Genomic DNA, 23,314 nt, shown 5'->3' with positions numbered 1-23,314 from the left:
GGAAAAAAGTACACTTTTGGGGGTAGGTAAACGCCTCGCATATGCATATACATCTCAGGACTCCGTACTCCTGAGGGTCTACCTGAGGGTCCTGCCAATGTATGTCCTTACTGCTGGGGTGTCAAATGCCAGCAAAGTACCGTAGCGTGTTCCTTACCATTTCCATTGTTTAGCCCTCTGTTCTATCGTGTGTTTTTTAAGGAATAGTTTCTTATCGAGGTAGGCAGACAACGCAATTGATTTCTGTTCTTTTCTACCAAAAAAAATAAATAACAGACCGAGATTTTCTGGGAGGACATAAATAAGAATCAAAGAATGTCATTGAATGTCATCCTCGACATCGATGATTCGGTGCTTCATCATGTTACCCAAAACAATGGCAAAGTCTGAATTGAAGTTGCCATCGGAGATATGTAAAAAACCTTAGGGGATTGCGATGCTAAGTATCATGAATATTTTTGCGCCAAGAACGGAACGCAGCAGCTTTTCCTTTTCCCTCCTCATTTCCACAGCAGCTACCCTCTTTAGAGCAACCCCAAGTTATTTTCAGTTCAAATTTCCTATAATTTCAAGCAAATTGTGAGCGGATTTTGGGAGATGCTAAGCTGCTGATTAGAACGAGGGACAAATTTAATTAACGCACACTCTCCCGCTGAACTGGGGTGAGATTTCCATTAAAATGTATATTCGCTGAAAGGGTGCAAAAATATAATCCACAAGGGCAGTTGAACTTTAAATATATTTGCACAAACGTTTGTGAAAATACATTTTAAATTAAGGAAGCCATGAGAGTCGTGTATTTTGGGAGTACGAACTCATTTCCTTTTTAATAATAAATGTTGGATACCAATTTAATTTAATCTCCATCTTATAAGATATATACCAAAACTATAAAATGTTTTAGTGCTCTAGAAAATTTTTCCCTTTACCCCAAATTCAGTTTCCTTTTCCCATTAATCAATGCACTAGAATCTAAAAATCAGGAAACCCACAAGAACAAGCCCCAAAGAAGGGAGATCTCACTAAAAAACAAACACATGCCAACGTGTTTGCTGGTCGAAAAAACTTTACGACTTCATTAGACATTTCACTTTTCATTATTTTCTCAAACAATTTACCAAGTACCCTCCAAATGGGTACGAAATTCCCTTTCCTTTCCTCTCCTTTCCTTTTTCGTTTTTTTAATATTTTCCGGCTGCCCCAATAAAAATGTTGTTTGCCAGTCTCAACTCTTCTGGACTTTTTGCCTTTTTTATGATCTTTGCCTACATTGACTTAAGTAATTCTCGGCAACGTATTCCTTTTACGATAGTCCGCAAGGACGCTCCGCAGCGAGAGGTGAGTGCGAAAGGGTGGGGGAGTGCAGCGCGAACGAGATAGCAAGATACACAGATAGCGGGCGGGCCGACAAATAGTTTTGATATTTTTTATGGACACGCACAGTAGGCCACATTGCTGCAGCGAGAGTTCACGCAAATAAAAAAGTCAAACGGTCAGTAAGTCAAAAGGAGCTGTAAATAAACGGATGGGCTATATGATACCCTAGAGATATGTCAGTTGAGGGGCTGACATAAAATATCATGAAAGGTTGTAATTTAAATGAAAATTTTAATTGACAAGAAATATCATAAAACGGCAGTAGTTTAAATTAAAATTTTATTTTAATGTATGTATTTTAGAAACCGTAATTAAATCTTAAATTTTGTTAGTATTTGTATGTTTACTATAATTTCCAAAAGTATGTTTAGATTTGGCGAGATTTATGACCATTATAATAATATTGATTTATTTTGAAACCAATAGACTATATGTATATGATTTGTATATGTATATGAAATGGGCCCATGCTGCCTAAAACACTCAAAAACAAACTACAGGGCATTCCAGAAATCCTTTTTTAACAGCTCTTCGCGAACGTGAGAGAGCGGATGACCAGTAGTCAAAGTCAAAGTGGTCCAGTGCCTCCTGGGCTAATTAACATGTAGAGCCAGGATGCTGGCCAACGAACCGATTTTCCTACTGCCCGACTGACTCGAACGACTCGGCAACCTGGGAGCTCGAACGTATCGAATGTTTTTTATGATTTACGTGGAAATCGAGCCAGTTTGCGTCGTAAAAAGATGGCCAGGAGCGCGAAATCCTTCAGAGCCGAGGAAAACTAAACTGTGCCGGTTACCTAGGTGGCTGTCATTGATGAAAGCGTTAAACGCTTGCCAGGACCAGGTCACTGATTCCACTGATTTCGTGTCCTCTTCTCATCCTACACATTTATTTTCTTCTTACCTGTTTGTTATCTTCGACTTTTTATGACTTTGTAACAATTTTTTATGATTTTTTCCATAACAAAGCGATGTACGCATAAAAAATATGTGCGTACATTGTGCATGGTCCAGGTAGTTGGGCTAGTTTTTTATATGGGAAAGATTTTGTTACTCTCGCCGTGAAAATTTGACTTTTTCATTATAATTCGTTTGTCTTCGCTGTTCTCGGGAACATAAAAAAATTTAGTTTTCAATATGCATAAAAATGAAATTCAAAGAAGTTGACCTCTGCGTTTGAATTTGACCAGATCACAGAACTTAAAATCAATTGAATATGTTGATTTACTGGGAATATAAAAACATAACGAATTTATGTTTATAATAACGTAATATTAAATCCATATAACTGTTGAATATGACGATGCATATAAGCTAACAACTTTTTGAGGGTTTTACAGCTATTAATTCAAACCAAAGTTTGTTTGTCAATACCTGATGTATAAATTTATTTAAGCCTCTGCAGTGATAATGTATGTACATATGTATGTACTTCAGTTAAAAATATGTTTTAGAAATACAGTTCAGAAATACGACTGCAGTTTTCTACTTGCGCTAAAAAATTTCAATCTTATCAATTTTACTTTAAAATGGCATTTATATGCATTATTCTTTTGATATTTATTCAGAAATATTTCCCACCATAAATGTCGTTTCCTATCGAAATATGTGCTAAACCAAAACAAATCATAAAATAATACAAAATCGGAAAAAAATCGAAAGAAAGAAAGAAAGACCGGGAAAGCAAAGCAAGAAAAGGAAAGAAAACTCTGCCGAGTGGGTGGCAAGTCCAGGAGAGGAGGAATGGGTGGAGGGGGGCTTTCTTTTTTCGGGAGTAGGGGCGCTCCGCACATGTGTGCATACATGAATGGCAAATAAAATTGCGAAGGCGAGGAGTAAACGGGAGGCAGAACAAAGAGCGAAATCAGAAGACGACAGTGCTGCAAAAATATAGGGTGGTGGGGGTATGCTGCTGCAGTCGACGTCGACGCAGCTTTAAAATATTTTTACATAGCTCAAAAGCACACACACACACACACATACGGACAGCATTTTTGACTCGCCAATCATAAAATAATATGCATACACACATACGGCTCCGAAGAGCGGGGCCGTATAAAAAATCCATTGCCATTTGAAAGCCAAATTTAAATTTTAAGCCACGCCTCAAACAAGCGCACGCATCTCACACACACACCCATACACGGACAACAATGGAGCCCACGAGCGAACCACAAACGAGGTAGCCCCCCACTCACACACTCACACACTAGCACGCTAAATTTTAAAGCGCATAAAATGTGTGTGTTAGTTTACAATTCACTCGCAGCCCGGAGAGCGAGAGCGAGCGCAAGAACTTCTCCTCTCCACTCCAATTGGATTGTGAATGCGAGAATGTGTGTCCGTGTGGGTGTGGAACGCATTTCTAACGGCAGCAAGACCAAGACCAAGCCAAAGACAGAGAGAGAGATAGGGAGAGAGAGAGCTCCAAAGCTCTCTCTCGCTCTTCTGCCAGCGGTTCTGCCTTCACTGCCTTTTCTGCCCCAAGTTCCAATTCAACTGCAGTCGACGCGCAAAAGTGGAACCAGTTAAACGTGTGGAGCGCTAGCTCGCGTTTTTTATCACGTATACGCCACCATTTCCCCAGTCGGTTTTTTACCCCCTCACACGTGTGTTTGTGTGTGTGAGTTTCTGTGTGTGCGTGCTAAAAAAAGGGAAAATCAACCCTTAAGGCTTTTTTAGGGGTGCAACAAACACAACACAGCACAACAGTTTTCAAACTCAAAATCCCAAACGCCGGCAAAGAGAGCGAGCGGGAGAGGAAGAACCAGAGCCAGAGCGGCCACAGAGCGAGAAAGAGAGAGCAGACAGAGGCAGTCATCATCATCATATCATCATCGTCGGAACGCAAACATTCAGGCCTAGAGCGATTATCCGTTAGTTCGCTGAGAGCTATCCTGCCGCTGCGACCGCTTCTCTGTTGTCAGTTTCACACGAGACACGAACGCGTCCACACGAAAGCGGCGCTTCCAAGAAATCAGAATAAATCCACAATCTACAAGATACAATATACAATATACAATATACTAACAAGCCCAAGAAACGAATAAGAAACAATCAGAACAGAAACAACAGTGCTCAAGTGAATTCACAGTGCTTAAGAAACATTGAACATATCGCCTATACTCGTAAACACTTTGCATTTGCACCATTGAGTTGTGAAAATGGTTATGTCGGAGCTACGTTGGCACACCGCTAGTCCCGAGGATAATAACAATTCCTTGAAGCGCGATTTGCTCAAATCCACACCGACCAGTGCCCGCGAGGCCGCCGTTCACATGATGCAGAATCGATGTAAGTTAACGCCTTCTGAACCCGTTTAAATCTCATTATAAACTTGAGCTTATAATCATAACAATACCCAAATGATTTGCCAGCACAATTTAAAATTTGGAACTTTAGCTGTTCCATTAAAAGTGCTTTTTGGTATTACTTCTACATAGGTTTTTTAAGTTTTTGTTTGGTAATCTGGGAATGAAGCTTTAAAATATTTAGTTCTTTATTAATAATTACACAATTATAGTAAGTTTTTTAACAACAAAAAGATTCCTCTTTGTTTTAGCCAAGTCAACACTACTTTATATTATCCTCTCAACCATTTGGTTAGTTTTAAAGTTTTTGATAACATGAATATTATACTTTAAAAGTTTTCAAGTTGTTATATACATGATTTATAAGATTGAAGTACTTTTTAAGCTCATTAAGTGCACCAATCAGTAGTTTACTTTTCATCACCTATAAGAACCATCTTTACCGAGAATCCTGCAAATAGCTTCGCAAAGCAAAACATCTTATATTATTATATATAGATCCAATCTGAATTTTCCTAAGTATTTGTTCGCTATTCTCGTTCACCGCTAAATTGCTAAGTCAGACCCCGTGAAAATTACCATGGTTGAGTCAGTCAGGTGCTCTGCACCTATCACACTAAAAACCCAAGACTCACTGCTATACTCCAATAGCCAGAACAAAGAAAACTGCAATCTGCTTATTGAAAATAAACACCGGCACAGGTGTCTCCGCCATAAATATTAACTCCCAGCGCCCCACTTAAAGACGGGTCTCAAGAACACTCAAGACTGGCGGTGCCAGGCGAGAACTACCACTATGTACAAACTAATCAACCAGCAAACTAAATAACTTATAGACCAGCAAATGGGTATTACAAATGCCGGACCATAAAAATATTTATTAAAGACGCATTTCTTGCACAACCAGCCCACAAATATGACCATGTAAATAGGTGCACCACCACGATACTGTTGGCGATACTGGTGCCGATGGCGATGGGCACTCAATGGAACCGCTTGGCCGTTGTAAACAATACTTTTAATTTGTTGCCTTATCAATTATCGTTTTCGAAGCGCAGCGGCGAATGCGGGGCAATAAACGAGCGCATTTCGATGACAAATGTGGCAAAGAAGAAAATCGTCGCAATATGCGTAATAATTCCGATGAGCCATACTTGAGGTGTACCAAGTGGTACGGGCTTTTCAATGGGTCATGATTGATTATGTAAAATTTCCCCAATGAAAAGTGAGTAACTGCTACTTTGCCAGTAGCCAGATAAGCAAACGACATTGGAGCATGCTAATGAGATTGGCGCTAGTTGATAATTTTGGGGATTTTTTTACGCTAAACACCTCGTACAGGAGTACTTGTGTGGCTCACGTGACGCAAATGACTAGCGTAATCTGAAGAACCAACGATGGCTAATATATGTCTCATGATATTCGTATAAGACTTTACCTTGTACAATACGATTTGCTCATCGCCGCTTACCTCCGCTTATCGGCCGAGAACCGAAATCGAGCCAACGTTTTGCACACCTGCAGAATACCCGAAGAAAGATTCGATCAAGTCCAGCACGTATAGTAAACAAGTATCGTCATCCCTTGCTGATTTTAATAAATTAATCGAAAAGCCCATAGAAAATACCAGTTCGCCAATCAGTTTTGAGCGCTGGTCCGCCAATCAGTTTTAAATTAATATATTTGCCCGATTACGGTCGGCGGCAATTGACGACAATGTCCAACTTGAATAATAACATTATTTTTAGTCATTGTCCATGAGCTCATGCAATCTTTTCCCGTTTTTTGTTCGGTTTACTATTTTGCGTTATCACCTATCGCCGCCATAAAAGCCGATCAAGAAAGAGGGCGTGTGAGCGCTTTTTATGGGTAATTCTTGGAACTCATAGGAAACAAATGAAGAGTCGATTAAGATTTTCAATTCGCGAACGGAAATTGATAGAAAATGCGGTTAATATGATTTTGTAATGCCGGCCAAGTGATAAGCAAACAGTCAACAGGGTTTGTTGACTTTTCAAAGAGCTCAAAACCACAATTTGTAATTACATGGCCTTAACAACTTAGGAAAGGCTAGTTGCATATTTAATTTGCATTTATTATAATATTGTTAGACTTAAACTGCTTGCATGTTAATTGAGCAGAATGCCTATTAACTATAATTCCTAAAAGAAGTGCGAATAATGTTTAAATGATTCCAAAGGACACTGCTCCTTTGTAGTTTTCGCACTCTCTCGAATCCTTTAATCAAGCTTTCATTTCGCCGCACCGAAGCTTTCTCTCTGCGCGATTTTGCCCGTTTTGTTTTGCTACGAATATACAGGCAGAGACAAAGGCCAAGGAGCACGCACATTATGTTTGCTTTCCCTTCACTCTATTATGTTTTATTTTATTTATTTATGTTATTTTTTCGGCTACTTTTCGGGCTGCTCAGCTCAGCCCTGCCCAGTCCAGTCGGAGATGGAGGGGTCAAGAGTTCAAGACACGCAGCTTCCGCCGCCGCCAACAACGACGACGATTCAATCGATAGTCAGTCTCGGTCTGCGCACGTGATGACCATATAGCATTCATATATAGAAAGTCGGTTGTTGGTGGCTCGCCTGGCTGTGTATTGGTTTTAGCCACCCCCAGCCAGCCAACTGTCGAGGTCATTGACTAATTGTGTGCGCCACACAATCCCCTACCCTCAACCCCCCCCTCGAACATCATCATAAACCGCCACCCCCGCTGGGCGATTCTCAAAAATTGTATTTTATTTCCTCATGAGTCGGCCGCCTCATTTTTGGGGGTGGCCGCCTGTGGTTTTCGCCAATTTCTCTGCCAAAAACTGTAAAATTCTGGAAAACGTTTCAAATGCTGCTGCTGCTGCTCATTTCACTCGTGCTGGACACGCGCGAGGGTGTTGAATTTCCCGAACTCTCCACCTCCACCTCCGCCGAGTTACATAATTTACGAGTATGTGGCACTTTAACGCCGGGTTTTTGTAAAATGTTCATCTACCTAACTCCAGCCGATATACATATACTCGTACTATATGCGCTGGATCCTCACATATGCCGCACCACTTGAACGGGCAGCAGTTGTGCCGCTTAATTAGCGGCTCAAAGGCGTGGCCAAAAGGGCGACAGAAGTGTGCCAGACGTGAGGGAAGATTGTGGTGGCACAAGCAAAGAAATCCAGCGCAGATAAACTGATTCACGGGGAATAGGGTCTTAGGTACATTCATAGATCTGCGGTTAGAATGGGCACATATATGGAGTTACAAAGAGTGATTTACATCATCAAAATGCAAGAATATTTTTCAGTAACCTTATATCACTACAGACACACTTTGCTGTTAGAAACCTTGAAATACCCTTATCCCCAGTGTCACACAACACCCAAACATAAAGAGCACTCTATTTCCAGTGCATTTCAGAGGGGTCAGCACGCTGCACTCGTAAATTAGCCATCGAGTCCAAACAAAATTCAATTGCTCCCGAAATAAAAATGCAGCACAAATGCTGCCCATGTCCGTATCCGTATCCGTGTCCGTGTTCGATGGCAACTTCAGAAATTCAAATCGTACACGAACCAGGTGTTCCTTGAACTCCAGCTCGGCTGCCCCTCGACGAGGTCCATAAAAATATCCTTTTATAGGCAACGGTGTCGATGTCTGGACTGGCCATTTGGTCAGTTCGGGCTTAGAATGTATATCGGCATCGATTTTGTGTATCGTAAACTTGGAGCATTTGCTTCGTCGAAAATTTTATGTTTGCGACGTGTGTTATTTTACTTTTAGCTTTAAGTGGTCTCAATTTGGCTAGTCTCAAATTTGTGTTTTCCCTTTTATTTTCAGATATCAGTCGTCTGTCGCGTTCGCCGTCACCACTTCAATCGAATGGTAAGTGTACTTTTCTATTTTCCTATTTTCCTCATTTCCCCATTTTAGAGCATCAGCTGTTGTCCGAAAACGATTTACGAGATTTGTCCACTTCATACAGATAGACATGGGTGTATATGCCACTATACCACTATACGAGTATACGAGTATTTATTCCAGTTCTGGAACATCTGCTTTTTGGGGCAAGCGGCATCAGGCATCTCGGTTTCACTAAATCACTCGCATGTTTTCGGTTCGACGTTCGACACAAAAGACAATAAACCGGAGGGAATATCAGACTATTCAACCCTTGCCTGCGACAGCCACGCGCTATGCACTAGATGTATAGGGTATATGGATGTATGGTTTGGTTTTAGGGTTGCTTGGGCTGTTTCGCTAGGGAGGGTCGCCCCTCACACAATGGCCTGTCAAAACTTTTGTCACAGCCCCTGCGACTGTGATTGGGATTTGGGCCAGCGAATGGAGAGGGGCGTCTTTAAGTTGATTTTGATGTCTTATTAAATGGGTGTTTCGACTTAACAGCTCCTTAAGTAGTTGCTGAGGTGACAATTGGGCCTGTCAATTGCCCCTAATTGTTCGAGTTGCCCTAATAACTCGTTCGGGGAGCTGGGAAAACCATTGTCGAGTGCGGTGCTCTTTGGGTGTACTATAAATATTTGATGGATTCATAAAAACCTTCGATTATTATTCATAACTCGTTGCTCGCAGAAGGCTGCGTTCAATTTGCAATTCACACTTTTCAAATTTCATGGACTTCGTTAGTCACGGGCCGAACAAAAAACCAACTTCAACCTTTTCTGGCTCCCTCCCTTTCGATATACATTTTTTTCCCCCCTTTTTGACCACATTATTGACAGCATTTCGCTTGATTTGAATTCGAATATGTGTGAGGGAGGCTGTCTGGTCGTGTGTCTGTGTGTGTGTGTGTGTGTGTGGGACTGGACACAGTTGCTGTGATTTCTTTCACGAACATGAACATATATATTTACATATATTTTATGCAAAAATTATTCCGTTATGCCGGCCGTATGTGGGAGCGCTCTTGGGGTAGCTCAATGTGCAGTCAAACTGACCATTTGGCTTTTTATTATTGGTTGTGCTAAATGGAGCAGAGGCGTGCTGAAAAGGGTTTCCTTATAGGGGTTTGAAATGCTTTTAGTCTCTCCACTTCATTTAAGTTTTCATTTCACCTTCAGAAAGGCTTGCAAGAACTGAGATAAGACTTAAATAGTCATAGCACTGAGACCGAATAGAATTCAACATTGAAAACCTCAATTATTTTAAATATCCCAGAACCCCTTTTACAAAGATAAAGACACACACCTCCGCCCATGGCGATAGCTATTCACACAACACATACAAATCGAATTTGCACATCATCTGAATACCAAATGGACGCACGTAGCCCGTCCAAGGAGGAGAGAAAGAAGTCGTTCCTGGCCAGGGTTCGGTCGCATATGTAAAAAGGATGACCATGTGGTCGGGTCGGTGGGTCGCCCACTTGGGCGAATAAGTCATCAAATTCACGTAGCATCAGGGATCGGGGATTCGGGTATAGGGGACTGGAATCAGAGGAATCGGGCATCAGGAGGCGAGCAGAAGCGATAAAGTAGCCCAGGCAAACATATGCAAAAATTGCCTGCAGTGGACAGGATGTGGAAATTGGTTGGCTGGGGCATTGGGATGCGGTATGGGAATGCGAATTTCTGGAGCCCAGACCAGGGACCACTTCAAAGGGTTTAGCTCCTTTGATTGCCCCTTTGTGGGGGAGGAAGTCTGGTCTTCTAGTTCTAGCAGTTTTAGCTCAAAAATAAACTCTCGTCGGGTATTTAAATATTATTGCAAATCAATTGGGCCGAGCCGAAACCCTCCTCCACTCCATTCCGCATCGCCTTGCTGTATAAATAAAATGCATACAAATAGCAAATTTATACAAATCGCCTGGCCAGGCATTTGAAATGCTAAAATGCCACTTAAAAGCGGCTAAAAGCGTCAGCCAAAATGAAAAGAAAACATGAGAATTCCATTTGATGTCAAGGTGGAACTATGTAAACTATGGACCGATGGTCTCGATGTTTTCGATGGTTTCGATGGTCTCGATGGGGGTGAGCGAAAGAGTCGAAGAAATTTTCGCATAATAAAGCCAATGCGGTGGGTGGGTGGTTGGTCACGTGAAAGGCTTTCACTCGAAACCGAAAACCAACGGACTATGAAATTGAACGAAAATTATACAAAACGCTTGTGTGGCCTATGCTAAATTTATGCAAAAGGACATTCGAATGGGTAAAACGGTCAGGGGCTCGAGGTCCCCACAGGGTGACTCATTTTGCATGGCATCAGTGGATGGGAAAAATACATTCTCCATGGGGCTTGGCCAGTTGGTTACGCCCCCTTTTTCCTGGCCTGATTGGAAAAGAGTTGTGTGCTTTCACGGGAGAGATCTTCAGAGCTGTAGAGTTGGTGAAGCAGTTAATAAAGTTGTGGAAACTTTCGTATCTTTCTTAGCATTTTGGTACCATTTGAAATTGTTAGTTTTCATTGTCCTAACCCCCAAATCATTCTCTACTTGCAGCTTCCGATTGCGATGACAACAACTCGAGTGTGGGCACCTCGAGCGATCGCTGCCGATCTCCTCTGAGTCCTGCGCTCTCCTTGAGCCACCAGCAGGCCAAACGCCAGCTGCTGTCGCTGCAGCCCCACCCGGCGCACCACCACCACAATCCGCACCACTTGAACCACCTGAACCACCACCAGTACAAACAGGAGGAGGATTACGAGGACGAAAACGGTGGGGCATTGAACTTAACCAGCGACAATAGTCGCCACAGCACTCAGTCTCCGTCGAATTCGGTGAAATCGGCCACAGCATCGCCGGTGCCGGTGATTTCAGTGCCCTCGCCAGTGCCGCCCATGATCTCTCCGGTTCTGGCGCCCTCGGCTGGTGGAGCCACCACGCCCAATTCCATGGCAGCAGCGGCTGCAGCAGCCGCCGCAGTGGCATCCACAATGGGCAGTGGCATCTCGCCGTTGCTGGCGCTGCCGGGCATGTCCTCGCCACAGGCTCAGCTCGCAGCCGCTGGCTTGGGCATGAATAATCCACTGCTGACTGGATCGCTGTCGCCACAGGACTTTGCCCAGTTCCAGCAGCTGTTGCAGCAGCGGCAAGTGGCGTTGACGCAGCAGTTCAACAGCTACATGGAGCTGCTGAGGAGTGGCTCCCTGGGCTTGGCGCAGGACGACCCGGCACTGACCACTCAGGTGGCGGCGGCCCAGTTCCTAATGCAGAGCCAACTGCAGGCCCTGAGCCAGGCCACCCAGCAATTGCAGGCCCTGCAGAAGCAGCAGCAGCGCCAGGCGGAGGAGCCACTGCAGCTGAACCACAAGATGACGCAGCAGCCGCGCAGCTCCACACCGCACTCGATCCGCAGTCCCATCGCCATTCGCAGTCCGGCCAGCTCACCCCACCAGATGCACCACCACCACCACCATCACCCACTGCAAATCACTCCGCCCAGCTCGGCGGCCAGCTTGAAGCTGAGTGGAATGCTGACGCCCAGCACGCCCACCAGTGGCACCCAGATGAGCCAGATGAGCCAGGGCACCACCACGCCGCAGCCCAAGACGGTGGCCAGTGCGGCAGCTGCTCGGGCAGCGGGCGAGCCATCGCCCGAGGAAACCACCGACCTGGAGGAGCTGGAGCAGTTCGCCAAGACCTTCAAGCAGCGCAGAATCAAGCTGGGCTTCACCCAGGGCGATGTGGGTCTGGCCATGGGCAAGCTGTATGGCAATGACTTCTCGCAGACAACCATTTCGCGCTTCGAGGCCCTCAATCTGAGCTTCAAGAACATGTGCAAGCTGAAGCCGCTGCTCCAGAAGTGGTTGGACGATGCCGATCGCACCATCCAGGCCACCGGCGGTGTCTTCGATCCTGCGGCCCTGCAGGCCACCGTCAGCACGCCGGAGATCATTGGACGCCGTCGCAAGAAGCGCACCTCCATCGAGACCACCATTCGCGGCGCCCTGGAGAAGGCCTTCCTGGCCAACCAGAAGCCCACCTCGGAGGAGATCACCCAGCTGGCCGACCGCCTGGGCATGGAGAAGGAGGTGGTGCGCGTGTGGTTCTGCAACCGCCGGCAGAAGGAGAAGCGCATCAATCCCTCCCTGGACAGTCCCACGGGTGCCGATGACGACGAGTCCTCCTACATGATGCACTAAGGGATCAAGGATCGTTAAGGGACTGCAGGGAGGTCACAATTAGGGACAAAGACAGTGCAATGTGCGGGAGAAATCGAAGGAAGCTTAGCAACAGCAGGTGTGTACTCCTCTTAAACATAAACTTATAAAAGAAATATTCATTTTATTATATAAAGTATTCATGTTTAATAGTCGGTTTTACTTTAAATAAATTTTAGTTATAACGTAATTGTTTCCAAAATTCCGCTTTAGTCCTTCAATATTTTCTTTTTTTGCCAAGTTGTTAATGTCTTAATTCTTAATTTATTTTTAAGATTAGATATGTGCAAATGATTATCTCAACTAACGTTATCTCCTTCTCTGCTCATTATCTTGCAGGTTCAAAGTCGCAAACACATCAAATACTAGCATAATTCTGAATTCTGTACTACGGATAGGTATCGGCTCCTACACAAAATGGGGCTTGCTTATGTTAACTATTAATGGTATTTATTTTAATGTAATTCTACTATAAAGGTTATCCAAAATACTGCTGCTCAAGTGAACAGCCACTCATTCGGCATTCAAGTTTGCTTGATCAACAATATTTTGTGGTTCATAAGGAATTGGTATTTATTTGCCTTGATAAGCAAATAAATTCGGCTTTTTTATGATGCTTTGTGGCGTTTGTGTATTACTAATATTTAAGTACAGTCTTTGCACAATTTTCGAAGTCAAAATAATGAATTCCTAGCGAATAATTAGAAAGTATAGCACTTTCCACGTAAAACCCGTAGATTATATTGTAAGCATATTTATTTTTCGCGTGAATACTGTGATAATCAATTTGAATGATTTTAATTTTAATACATGAAAAAGAAAACAAAGAAAAACATTATAAACATAAACTAACTGTACTTTGTATGTTATGGGCAAGTAAACTAACAAGAAAAACATTTAATTTAAACCTATCGTATTTATGTGTAAAAACTGATTGAATTTATGAAACACGAAAATATTTACAATTGTAAAACATGAAATACTAGAATTTTTAAATGTATAACAAAAATGAAAAAAGACAAAATCACAATGAAATAAAATTAATTATCAAACAAAATATCAACGAACATTTTTCATTTCATCCAAGTTTCGGTTCAATTTCAAGCAGAATTGTTATTCCTTTGCTTGCATAAATATGCGGCAAGTATCTGAAAGATATCAATCACCAGGGAAGGAATGAATTTCAGAAATTAGCACAGCGGCGCATTTGAAAGGGCATCACGAAGAATCGCAAATGTCTGAGGCGATCTGAAATTTTAATAAATAACAACATGCAAAACTGAAATTAATTCACGGAATTCGACTGGGGGAATGCGAATGCGCGTGCAGAGCTAATAAGAACCAGACACCCGCAGTACGGCAACTGGACCGATTCGATCTCATGACCAAGATATCAAGATATATGACATGCAGATGAGCCGCATGAAACGAGGCTTCCCTGTCCCCTTCCGTGGGCGAGGGGTGGGCGAACCCGGGTCACTTCAAGTACCCACACTATCAATGGGAAGCCGACTCAACAAAATGAATTCACTGCGATTTGGTGAAGGCGGACGAACGGCGTTTGCTGTCATTGTCGCTCCAGCTTTGAGCAATTAAAAATGGTTTACTATCTCGGTGAGTTGGCAAGTGGAAAGTACAGGCGAAATTCGCTAAGTATACTGGGCCAAAAGTCATTAAGGGATCTTGGGGGAAATAGCGATATTCTCTGGGAAAACAAATAATGAACTAATTTTGGTAAATAGTATGTATTACTACTAGTACTAGACACCATTATACAAGATATGACTATTTTAAATAAAATCCCTACTATATATTTAAATGTATTTTGTAGGAAAGGGAACATACAACCAGACTTAAGAATATTTTATTAAAAACCTTCAAAGAAAGAAATAGTAAAGCTCAGAAGAAACATACAACTAAATTGTTTTCTACTGGCATTCTTCGCTGGTCTGAAGCGGTTTTCTTCACGTGCCAGGAACAACTGTACTCATTAGCAGGCCAGAAGCTCGACATATACGCAAATGATGTCGAAAGCAGATGCAGATGCCCTCCCATCGACCTCCCTGGTATATTTCCACCGCCCCTTTTCCGCAGTCACTTGTTTGCATGGAAAGCGCATAATCATCGCGTGTCATGTGGAAATTTATACTATTTATGGTCTGTTTGTTTGTAGTCAGATGGAATCAAACGGAATGGGTAGCGTTGGTCTCCGGTCTCCGCTCTTTGGTGCTGGGCCTCGAATGGGGTGGGATGGGGTTGGGATGTACGATATGTACGAGATGTTAGCCCTGGGCATTTGCACTTAAGCCAGGCTTTTGTCTGCCCTGCCCTTAATTTTAATAAATTCATGGAAAATTGCGGGTAATTACGAGACAAGCGACGACGATTTCACAGGAATTCCGCCATCCAGCCCTCCATTTCCTTCAAACTGAAATGGCTTTCGGAGGAAGCATTTGCATATAAGAAAATTAGAGCTCGTAAACCCCATTAACGCGCACAGCTAACATTGTAGATGGATTGCGATAAATCTTTGGAGCCCCTCGAGGGCTTCTCAAAACTGAGCGCGAGTTCGAGACCCCCAATTGGCATTTCCCAGGCAACTTTCTAAGCTGCGCGAAAATTTTGAATATTCATTCAGCAGCACCCACGTCTGCGCCTTAAGTTCTACATGCTTAAATCAACTGAATTATACAAATTAAAGCACATTTAATTACGTACTCAAGATGGTGTGGAATTATAGCTTTGGGGTGATGGGTCGACTTAGAATCACACCGCTTTCCTCCATTTAAATCACCGATACGACGATCCTAACACCTGCTTACCCCTTTGCGTTACTGTTTTCTTGTCATGCAGTGGCATCAAAGACATCAAAACTAACCTGAATGAGGCATAAATTTCATCTGACTATTTTTTTTTGCCTTCAACTTTCTAGTCGCGAGCTGCAGCTCAAAAAAAAGAAGGAAAAAAATTTGCAATGCATTGCATTTTAGTTGGAATTGCTTAATTTATCAGTTCAGCACACAGTTGGCATTTCCAGCCCGGAAAATGGTGAAAAGCGGGAGGCGGAGGCACGTAGCCCATGAATATGCATTGTGCAACTTGCCACTACCACATACTTTTAGTTAGACATCTAGCCTCTTCGAAGAAGGCCTCTGGTTCAATACTGGGAATGTTTGTGGGTTGCAGGGGAATGCTATTATTGAACGAGTTTTAAAATTAATATGATTCATTCATATGCAGAAATCTACGGGAGACAAAACTCAGTTGTAGTTTATTTATTAACTACTTTTACTACAAGCTCCACAAGAAAGGTAATTCATTTGACTTTACTAAGTACCAAGTTACTGTTATATTTTTATCCTCAGTTTCTAAATACTCCATCTATTTCCTACACGATTTCTTGACTCATACGGTATTTTCATTTGATTATAATAAACATTTAAGCATTAAGAATATATATTATGGAATATAAAGACCATTTCAATTTCTTCATTTAATTAAAGTGTGATTCATAGTCCCATTTATATTGCTTCCCACCCTCGTTTAATGAGCTAACTAAGTATGGAACCTTAAAATCATACAAAGAACTTCGAATTATAACATTTGCGTGTATTTAATGAATGCGAGTGCTGACCACAATCGAATGTCGAGTGCCCAGAGCCCAATAACCACCAGCAGGTGTTCTCCAATAGCGAATTATGCAATTGCAATTGCAATTTGCCTTCGACAGAAAAAAGCGAAACAAAGAAGCCTTATTAGCATTCGGCCAATGCAAAAGGGAGCCAATTTGTAAATTATACTCGTATGAAAAGGTCGAGCATGCAAGTTAACCACTTCCCGTTCCTGCTGGTCATTAATTAAAAATTAGTTTTGTAAATACTTTGCTCGCCTTTTTGCGCAATTCGGTCTCAGTTTGTCTGTTTTTTTTTGTTTTAATGTATTTTCTTTGTTTGTTCCTTTCGCAAATGAAATTGTTTTATAACGAAGTGTCTGTGGCTCGCGAAGCGCAAAAGTGGCGCCGTCCCCTTCCTTCTTTTCCGGGGGCAAATGCTTAACTTCCCGGCACTTTGCATGCGATCATGCAACTGCATCGGAGTGGGCGGTCAAGTGGGCGGGAGGGCGGAAAGGCGGTAAGGGGGCGGGGCCCACAACCCAGGACGGTCCATATTATTTTTGAATTTAATTTAGGGCTCGACTCTCATTAGAGCTCGTGGCCATAGAATGTCTCTGATGCCCAGATTGTGAATACCCACGGAACCTGAATCCCCCATTCGACTCTCTTGGCTGGGTATGTTAATATTGGCTGGAGGAGAAGAGTACCATGTGGCCACAACACCTACTTCATTACAGGTTGCACAGATATAATGCAGTCGGGGTCTTCATGCCACTTTGAGGTAATTCCTTATAAGTGAACCGTGGGTGAAAAGTACCTTAGAATGCTATTAACTCTAATCTTTAGATCACAAATGTGTAAGTTATGTTGGTTCTTGTACAGCTCTTAGAAAGCAGACTATAAATAAATATTATTTGGTAGGAAAAGATTAGAGAATTTATTTAGATCAACTTGAATTTCAAATATTTTCTATTAAGTGTTGAATTTGAATCTACGACTTAACCCACAAACCCCATATTTCGCACCACTGTGCAGCTACAAATCGAGTCGGTGCATTATGCCAAGAACTATCAAAGTCTTATTAAATAACAATGTAAAAGCCAATCCCCTGAGGCCCAACGGATCGCGTTAATAGAAAACAACATCAAAGCGAACAAATATACATTTTATGATTGCGATAATCAAGTGAGACACCCAAAGAAAGGAGCGTTTGGCCATGGTCAGTGGGCTGGTGGAGGAGAATTATAATACATATAACTAATTAGTAAATATCATTTGCTACCCAGAATCGCGTACACTAGCCATAGACACCGGCCATGCAAAGACATAAAATCAGTATAAAATCCACTATCTACAATCTTGCCATGATGAAGAGCGCAGAAAGCGATCCAGCACGCAATCCCGACGCGCAGCATTTTTATTTCTCATTAAATGCACATTAAACCCGATGATAATTGTGTTTTCTTGTACCGCTGCCTCCATGCAAATCGCCATTTGTGGGTGTTTTGCCTGTCAACCGATTCTCATAGGGAAACCCACTTGAGTACTTACTTAGGAGGCGGCGAGGGGATCGTTCTCATCTCGTGTCGGCCGACATGAAGCCAATTAAAGCTGCAACTGCACTTGCAGCAGCAAGTGTCATAAAATTTAATTTATTTAAATTAAGACGATGGCAAAAAATTTGCGTTTTTAATTGTCCAGTACTGCCGGCGTTCGAAGCGCTTATACATTTTCCAGCTGTGAGGAAGTATTAATTATCTTGGGAATCTTCTGTTTCTGTATTTCCTTTACAACTAAATATTTAAAAAAGGTTAAAAATTTCATTTAAATTTAAATAAAATTACAATATCTTTTTAATGACACGTTTATGCTACATTGAAGAATTTTATGGTTGATTTTACACTTTTATGGTCCACTATTTAAAACTAACTTTTTTTTATTGTGGCAGCCCCTTTGAGTTGACCGCCATTGAAAATGTCTACAACCTCACAATGAAACATCAGATGAATGTAATAGCCCATATCCCCATTAATTTTAGCCCTTGAAAATTGCAGGCGTTCGAGCAGCTACCAAAATCGTTCAAAATCGAAAGATTTTGTTTTACCATCCTCGGTGGACAATACTCCAAAATTGAACAAAAGAGCGTTCGAAATGCGCTGGCTGAATGCAATAAAAATTAAATAAAGTCATCAAGTCTATTTACAGTTTTTCGAAATTGTTTCATTCAGCGCGAGACAAAAAGCCATTGTCAAATGAAGCGTGCAAGAAGAGCGAGCAAATCAAAGAACAGCAGCCATCGAAACGGAGTTTGTTGAGTAATTTAGTTGAACTGCAGGAGTGTCCGTTCTAACGGATGAACTATGACCTGCCCTGCAGTGTGTGGGTCACCCACAAAACGCTTCCAGGTGCAAATACTACTGATGGCAGTTTGTATCTATCTCTCCCAGTGATTTATGATGCCTTTTTGTCTCGCATTCTGTGGAAAAATTCCGCTCTAAACCAACTGCCGAACTTTGTGTAGGCGTCCAAGCAACACTCCATGTCTGGACCCGATCATCCGCACTCTGTGGTCATCTTTCCCCCCCTCCTCCGCCGCTCCGCTCCGATCATCCCCCATTTCGCGGACACAATGCATCCTGTTTGACCAACGCACTTTTGGCACGCTTCCCAGCCCCTATACCATTGCTATATCATAATAACCCTACCCGAAAGTCCTTTGTTGCCTACCTACTCGTCCTCCCACTCCCTGTATCCCTGTATCCCCCTGCATGGCGATCCCGGCTAAACGCTCCGTTTAGGCTGACCTTAATTTCTCGAGTGGCGTGGCATTAACCTTGACTCGGTCCGATCCTTATCGCGATTGCCTTTATTGTTTATTGTGTAACATCCATGGAAAGTGCTTTGTCATTCCCGCAAGGGATCCACAAGGCAGCGGAGGAGCGAGGGAGGGAACCGCTTGCGAGGGTGTTTCTGGCCCCTCGATTACGTATTTCTCCCGGTGATATGGTACTATAGGTATCCCTATCCCTAAAATTTATTATGACATTTGGCGCGTGTTGAAAGGTTTTAATTCGGGGTATCTGGAGTGCGACCATGTGGTGCGGAGAGTGAAGATCGCTTTGGAAATGGGATCAGTGCCCCTAAATTCTACGTTAGTATATGCATACTAAATCCTATCCTCCTGTCATTATAATTTATCACTGTCTACTTATTAATAATGGTTTAAGCTAAACAAACATTTAGATTTTTTTTTCAATTTTATTTTGTTGTGAAATAATTATTTAGAAATGGATAGAGTTAAATCCCATCTTCCTGTCATTATAATTTGTCACTATATAAATATTGATATCATTAATAACTTTCAAACATTTAAATTTATTTTGTTGTGGAATAATATTCAAAAATTAGATAAAGTTGCTGTTTTCATAGCTTCCTTACAATTGATATATTTTGCATAAATATTAATAATAATAAAAAAGCTCAAAGAATGCTAATTGAAATTATAAATACCAAAACATCTCTTTTTGCGACATCTCTAATTGATCTTCGCTGAGAACTTTTTAGGGAAAAGCCCCTGTAAATATACTTTTCCATGGCTTAGTAAATTATTAATTGTCAAACTAAGCCTTTAAGCCAACGCGTTGCAACGGCAAGTGAAGTTGTCTAACTCGCAATTGCTTTCCACTTGCCAACTTGTACGTATCTCGTTCCTTCTTTTTCAGTTTTTTTTTTTTGACTTCACACACCGACGCCCATTTTTCTGGAGCACCGCCCCATTTATCAATATTCATTTAGTGTCGTCGTCAACTTGTTCTTATTGTTCTTGTTGTTCCTGCCACTCCGCCCCGCCCGTTTTGATGATGATCATTAAACGCAGGGAGGGGGAGGGGCAAAAATTAATTGACGGCGCATAATGACAGTTTATCTGGAAAAAATTGTTTGCCCCGAGTGTTGAGTTTTAATTAAAAATTATTGGATTACTTTGTTTGTCTCAGGCACCTCTGCCTCCGGCCGCCTTTATCGCCACAACTTGTGGTCCTACTTGGCTATGCCTAAGTGTAAGCCAAAGCATTTCATCATCTTAATGATAGTCTAAGAAAAAGCTAACTTCTTCGAGTGACAAAACAATTTGCGAGGCAGCTCAGGTCTTCCCACTTATATCTACCCTATACTATAACTCGAAGATGGTTTGAAGGGTGTAGTTGGCTTCTGGGAAATTATTATGGCAGCTGGAATTCGCGGCAGTAAGGCGTTGGATTAAGTTGCTTCTTTCTAATTGGTGTTAGCCACTGCCAAATAAAGGTAACTCTTTTTACACCTGAGACGTTCTCAGAAGTGTTAGGCTGGCGACTTAGACTCTTTGCCACTTTCTGCACCTTTCAATAAAAACAATTAAAGAAAAGAAAGAATTGCAGAGCTACAAGTAATTACTAGCATTTATGGAAAGTATATTTATAAATATTTGGTAATTTACTTATAAATTATGAGACCACAATTGTGATGCTTTGCAGAAACATACGTAAAACCTTCTCCTTAAAGATAAAAATACACCCAATATAAACAGAAATTATTTAAAATTACCGCTTCAGTATGCACATCAGGATTAACCTTATTCTAATAATAATACTAATTATTAGATCCGCTTATTCCAAGTACCATTTCTGATCAGGAACAAATCAAAACTCCATCCTTGACACTGCCCGTTGTTAATTTTGCTGGTGACCGATCCTCGGCATGGCCACGTTGACAACCTCATCATCATCTTCATGATGTTGGCCATCGGCGAGCGGCTCTTGCCTTTCTTGACTTCCACTGTCGGCCGTATGATTTTTGATCATGTGCTGCAGATCGGACCCCACTGCCCCCCAGTTTCCCCCTTTTGAATGGTTGGCTTTGGTTTGGGCCTTAAGGAAGCCATTACACGCATATATTCAGGAGGCAGTCGGCCTTATGAACTGCAATCATTTCTCCCGCAATGTCTCCCGTTCCCTGTCGCACTTCGGATTGCGATGATGGTCGGTTACGCTTTGTGGTCGCGGTTGTTATTTTCGATGGCCGCCTGTACATCGCACAATTTATTACAACAAATTTAAATGTCTCTGCCTTGTGTTCGGCATTTTTATGGTGTTTTTGTTTGGTATTCCTTGTCAACTGGACATGCAGATGGAAAGTGAAACGCACATGCCATTGATATTTAAATTATAGGTGCAGTTTAAACAACAAATCTTAGGAAATTCCTGCTTAAGAGGCCTTTTATCGTTTGTCTATTAGAGGAGAGCTACTAATTTGTTGACTTTTTTAAGGGCCCAAATGTCATCTCCGCATAGACGAGGCAGGTTCGTCAGTCAATTTTCGCTACGCTTGAACAATGGAGCTGGAGCTCGAGCTGTGCATAGTTTTTAAACTCAAATTAAAGCACAAATTGCTACCGCAACGAGCGACTTCAAAGGCCCCAAGCCGATGGATGGGGCCAGGGACAAGAGCTCCGGGTCTCCGGGTCTCCCAACAGTAGCCCAAAAGATTTGCGTTGCGGCTGGGAGCCAAAGTCCCTGGCCAGAACCCCTCTCACAGCATTCACATCCATCAATTTCTGACGCTTTCATCAAGCGGCATCAACGACATTTGCCACAAAGCCAAGCAAAAGCAAAGGAGCGCTGCTTGACTGGACTGAGTTGAGCTGAGCTGAGTTGAGTTGAGGCCATGTTCTGATTATTGTTGCCACTGTGGACCGTGGACAGTGGACCGGATCAGGTTCTGCCGCTCCTCCTGCCCCATGCGCGCATTTAAATTGTCGGCAGGATCCAAGCGTTTTGCACTAATATCCACCAAAAGCAGCCAGTCCTTGTCCCCAATGCATTCCTTCTGTGAATGTGCCGAGCAGCTTTTGTCTTTCGGCGTCTTTTTGCGACTTCGCTTCATGGCATTGACATCTTTTCGTCAAAGTCAAATCATTCATTTTGCCGCATCAAAATGCATAAATATTTTCGGCTTTTGGCTTTCGCTTTTCGGGTTATAGACTGAATTGGTAGTTGATTGTTGCCGATTGTTGTTTGGCTTTGCTTTTGGCCTTTTGCCTTTGCAGTTGCAGCCGCTTCTTGCCGCGGCCAAAAAATTTAAATCGCCAACATTCTGTCTGCTGGGGCAAACAAAAACGCCGACCAGAGTTGCCAAGTCAATCAGTAAATTTAAAGTAAGCTTGACAATTATATATAAATGGTATTGAATAAAATTGTTTCTACATTTAGAAAACTATGAGTATTTTTTATGGCAATTAGTCTGATAAAAAATGAGCATTTTTAAGCGTAAAATATATGTGGGTTTACCATCGCAATAAGTATTTGTAAAACTACAATCAAATAAAAGAATTTTAAAGATTTATAATAAATATCCTCTTCATATTCAAAAATATAATACTTCAAATATTTTAATTATTATATTAAAAATTATTTATGAAAATGTTTTTAAATACTTTACGTGCTGCCAAACATGTTTTTCTATTTAAGTTTTAATTGTTAACCTGGCCACCCTGAAAACTACCGCTAGCAGCTTGCGAGCCTTCGCCGATGACGAAATGCCAAGAGCAGATACAAAGATACAAAGATACATCAAAGGCAGATCGATGCTAATGCTGGCCGTATTCTATGGCTACTGTATTCCGCACCGGATCTCGATGCCCCCGCCCCTCTGGCCATCGGAAAGGACTTTCGGCACCGCTTTGAAGACCGAGCGTTGTTGGTGTTCACAATGCCATCAACATTTAAATAGCAAACAATGAGGGAGGGGCGGAAAAAACGCGGCATTCCCCTATGTCTGCGACATTTTTTGTGCGCCTTTCGAAAGTTTCCCCCTTTTTTTCGGGGGCTTTACTTTGTGGTGGTATTTTTGGCGAATGCTTTTG

At 42.2% G+C, this 23,314-nt stretch overlaps 1 protein-coding gene across 2 annotated transcripts in view; it reads left to right on the top strand.

Moving 5' to 3' along the window:
- LOC122612685 (protein nubbin) overlaps positions 1-13,667 on the top strand; it is a 41,366-nt gene extending 27,699 nt beyond the window's left edge. Inside the window, exons 1-4 of one of the 2 annotated variants that reach the window (XM_043786465.1) lie at positions 3,919-4,673; positions 8,526-8,570; positions 11,143-12,882; positions 13,143-13,667. In XM_043786465.1, coding sequence (XP_043642400.1) covers positions 4,544-4,673; positions 8,526-8,570; positions 11,143-12,785 — 1,818 coding nt within the window. In that variant the 5' untranslated portion in view covers positions 3,919-4,543 and the 3' untranslated portion in view covers positions 12,786-12,882; positions 13,143-13,667. Of the gene's footprint in view, positions 1-3,918; positions 4,674-8,525; positions 8,571-11,142; positions 12,883-13,142 lie in introns of those variants that run through there. The other variant, XM_043786457.1, reaches the window with a different exon arrangement.
- Positions 13,668-23,314: the final 9,647 nt, after the last annotated feature.

This window comes from Drosophila teissieri, chromosome 2L (genome assembly GCF_016746235.2).
Source record: "Drosophila teissieri strain GT53w chromosome 2L, Prin_Dtei_1.1, whole genome shotgun sequence".
Lineage (NCBI taxonomy): Eukaryota > Metazoa > Arthropoda > Insecta > Diptera > Drosophilidae > Drosophila > Drosophila teissieri.
The sequence above is the reverse complement of the archived record's forward strand: the minus strand, read 5'-3'. Positions and strand labels throughout refer to the sequence as shown.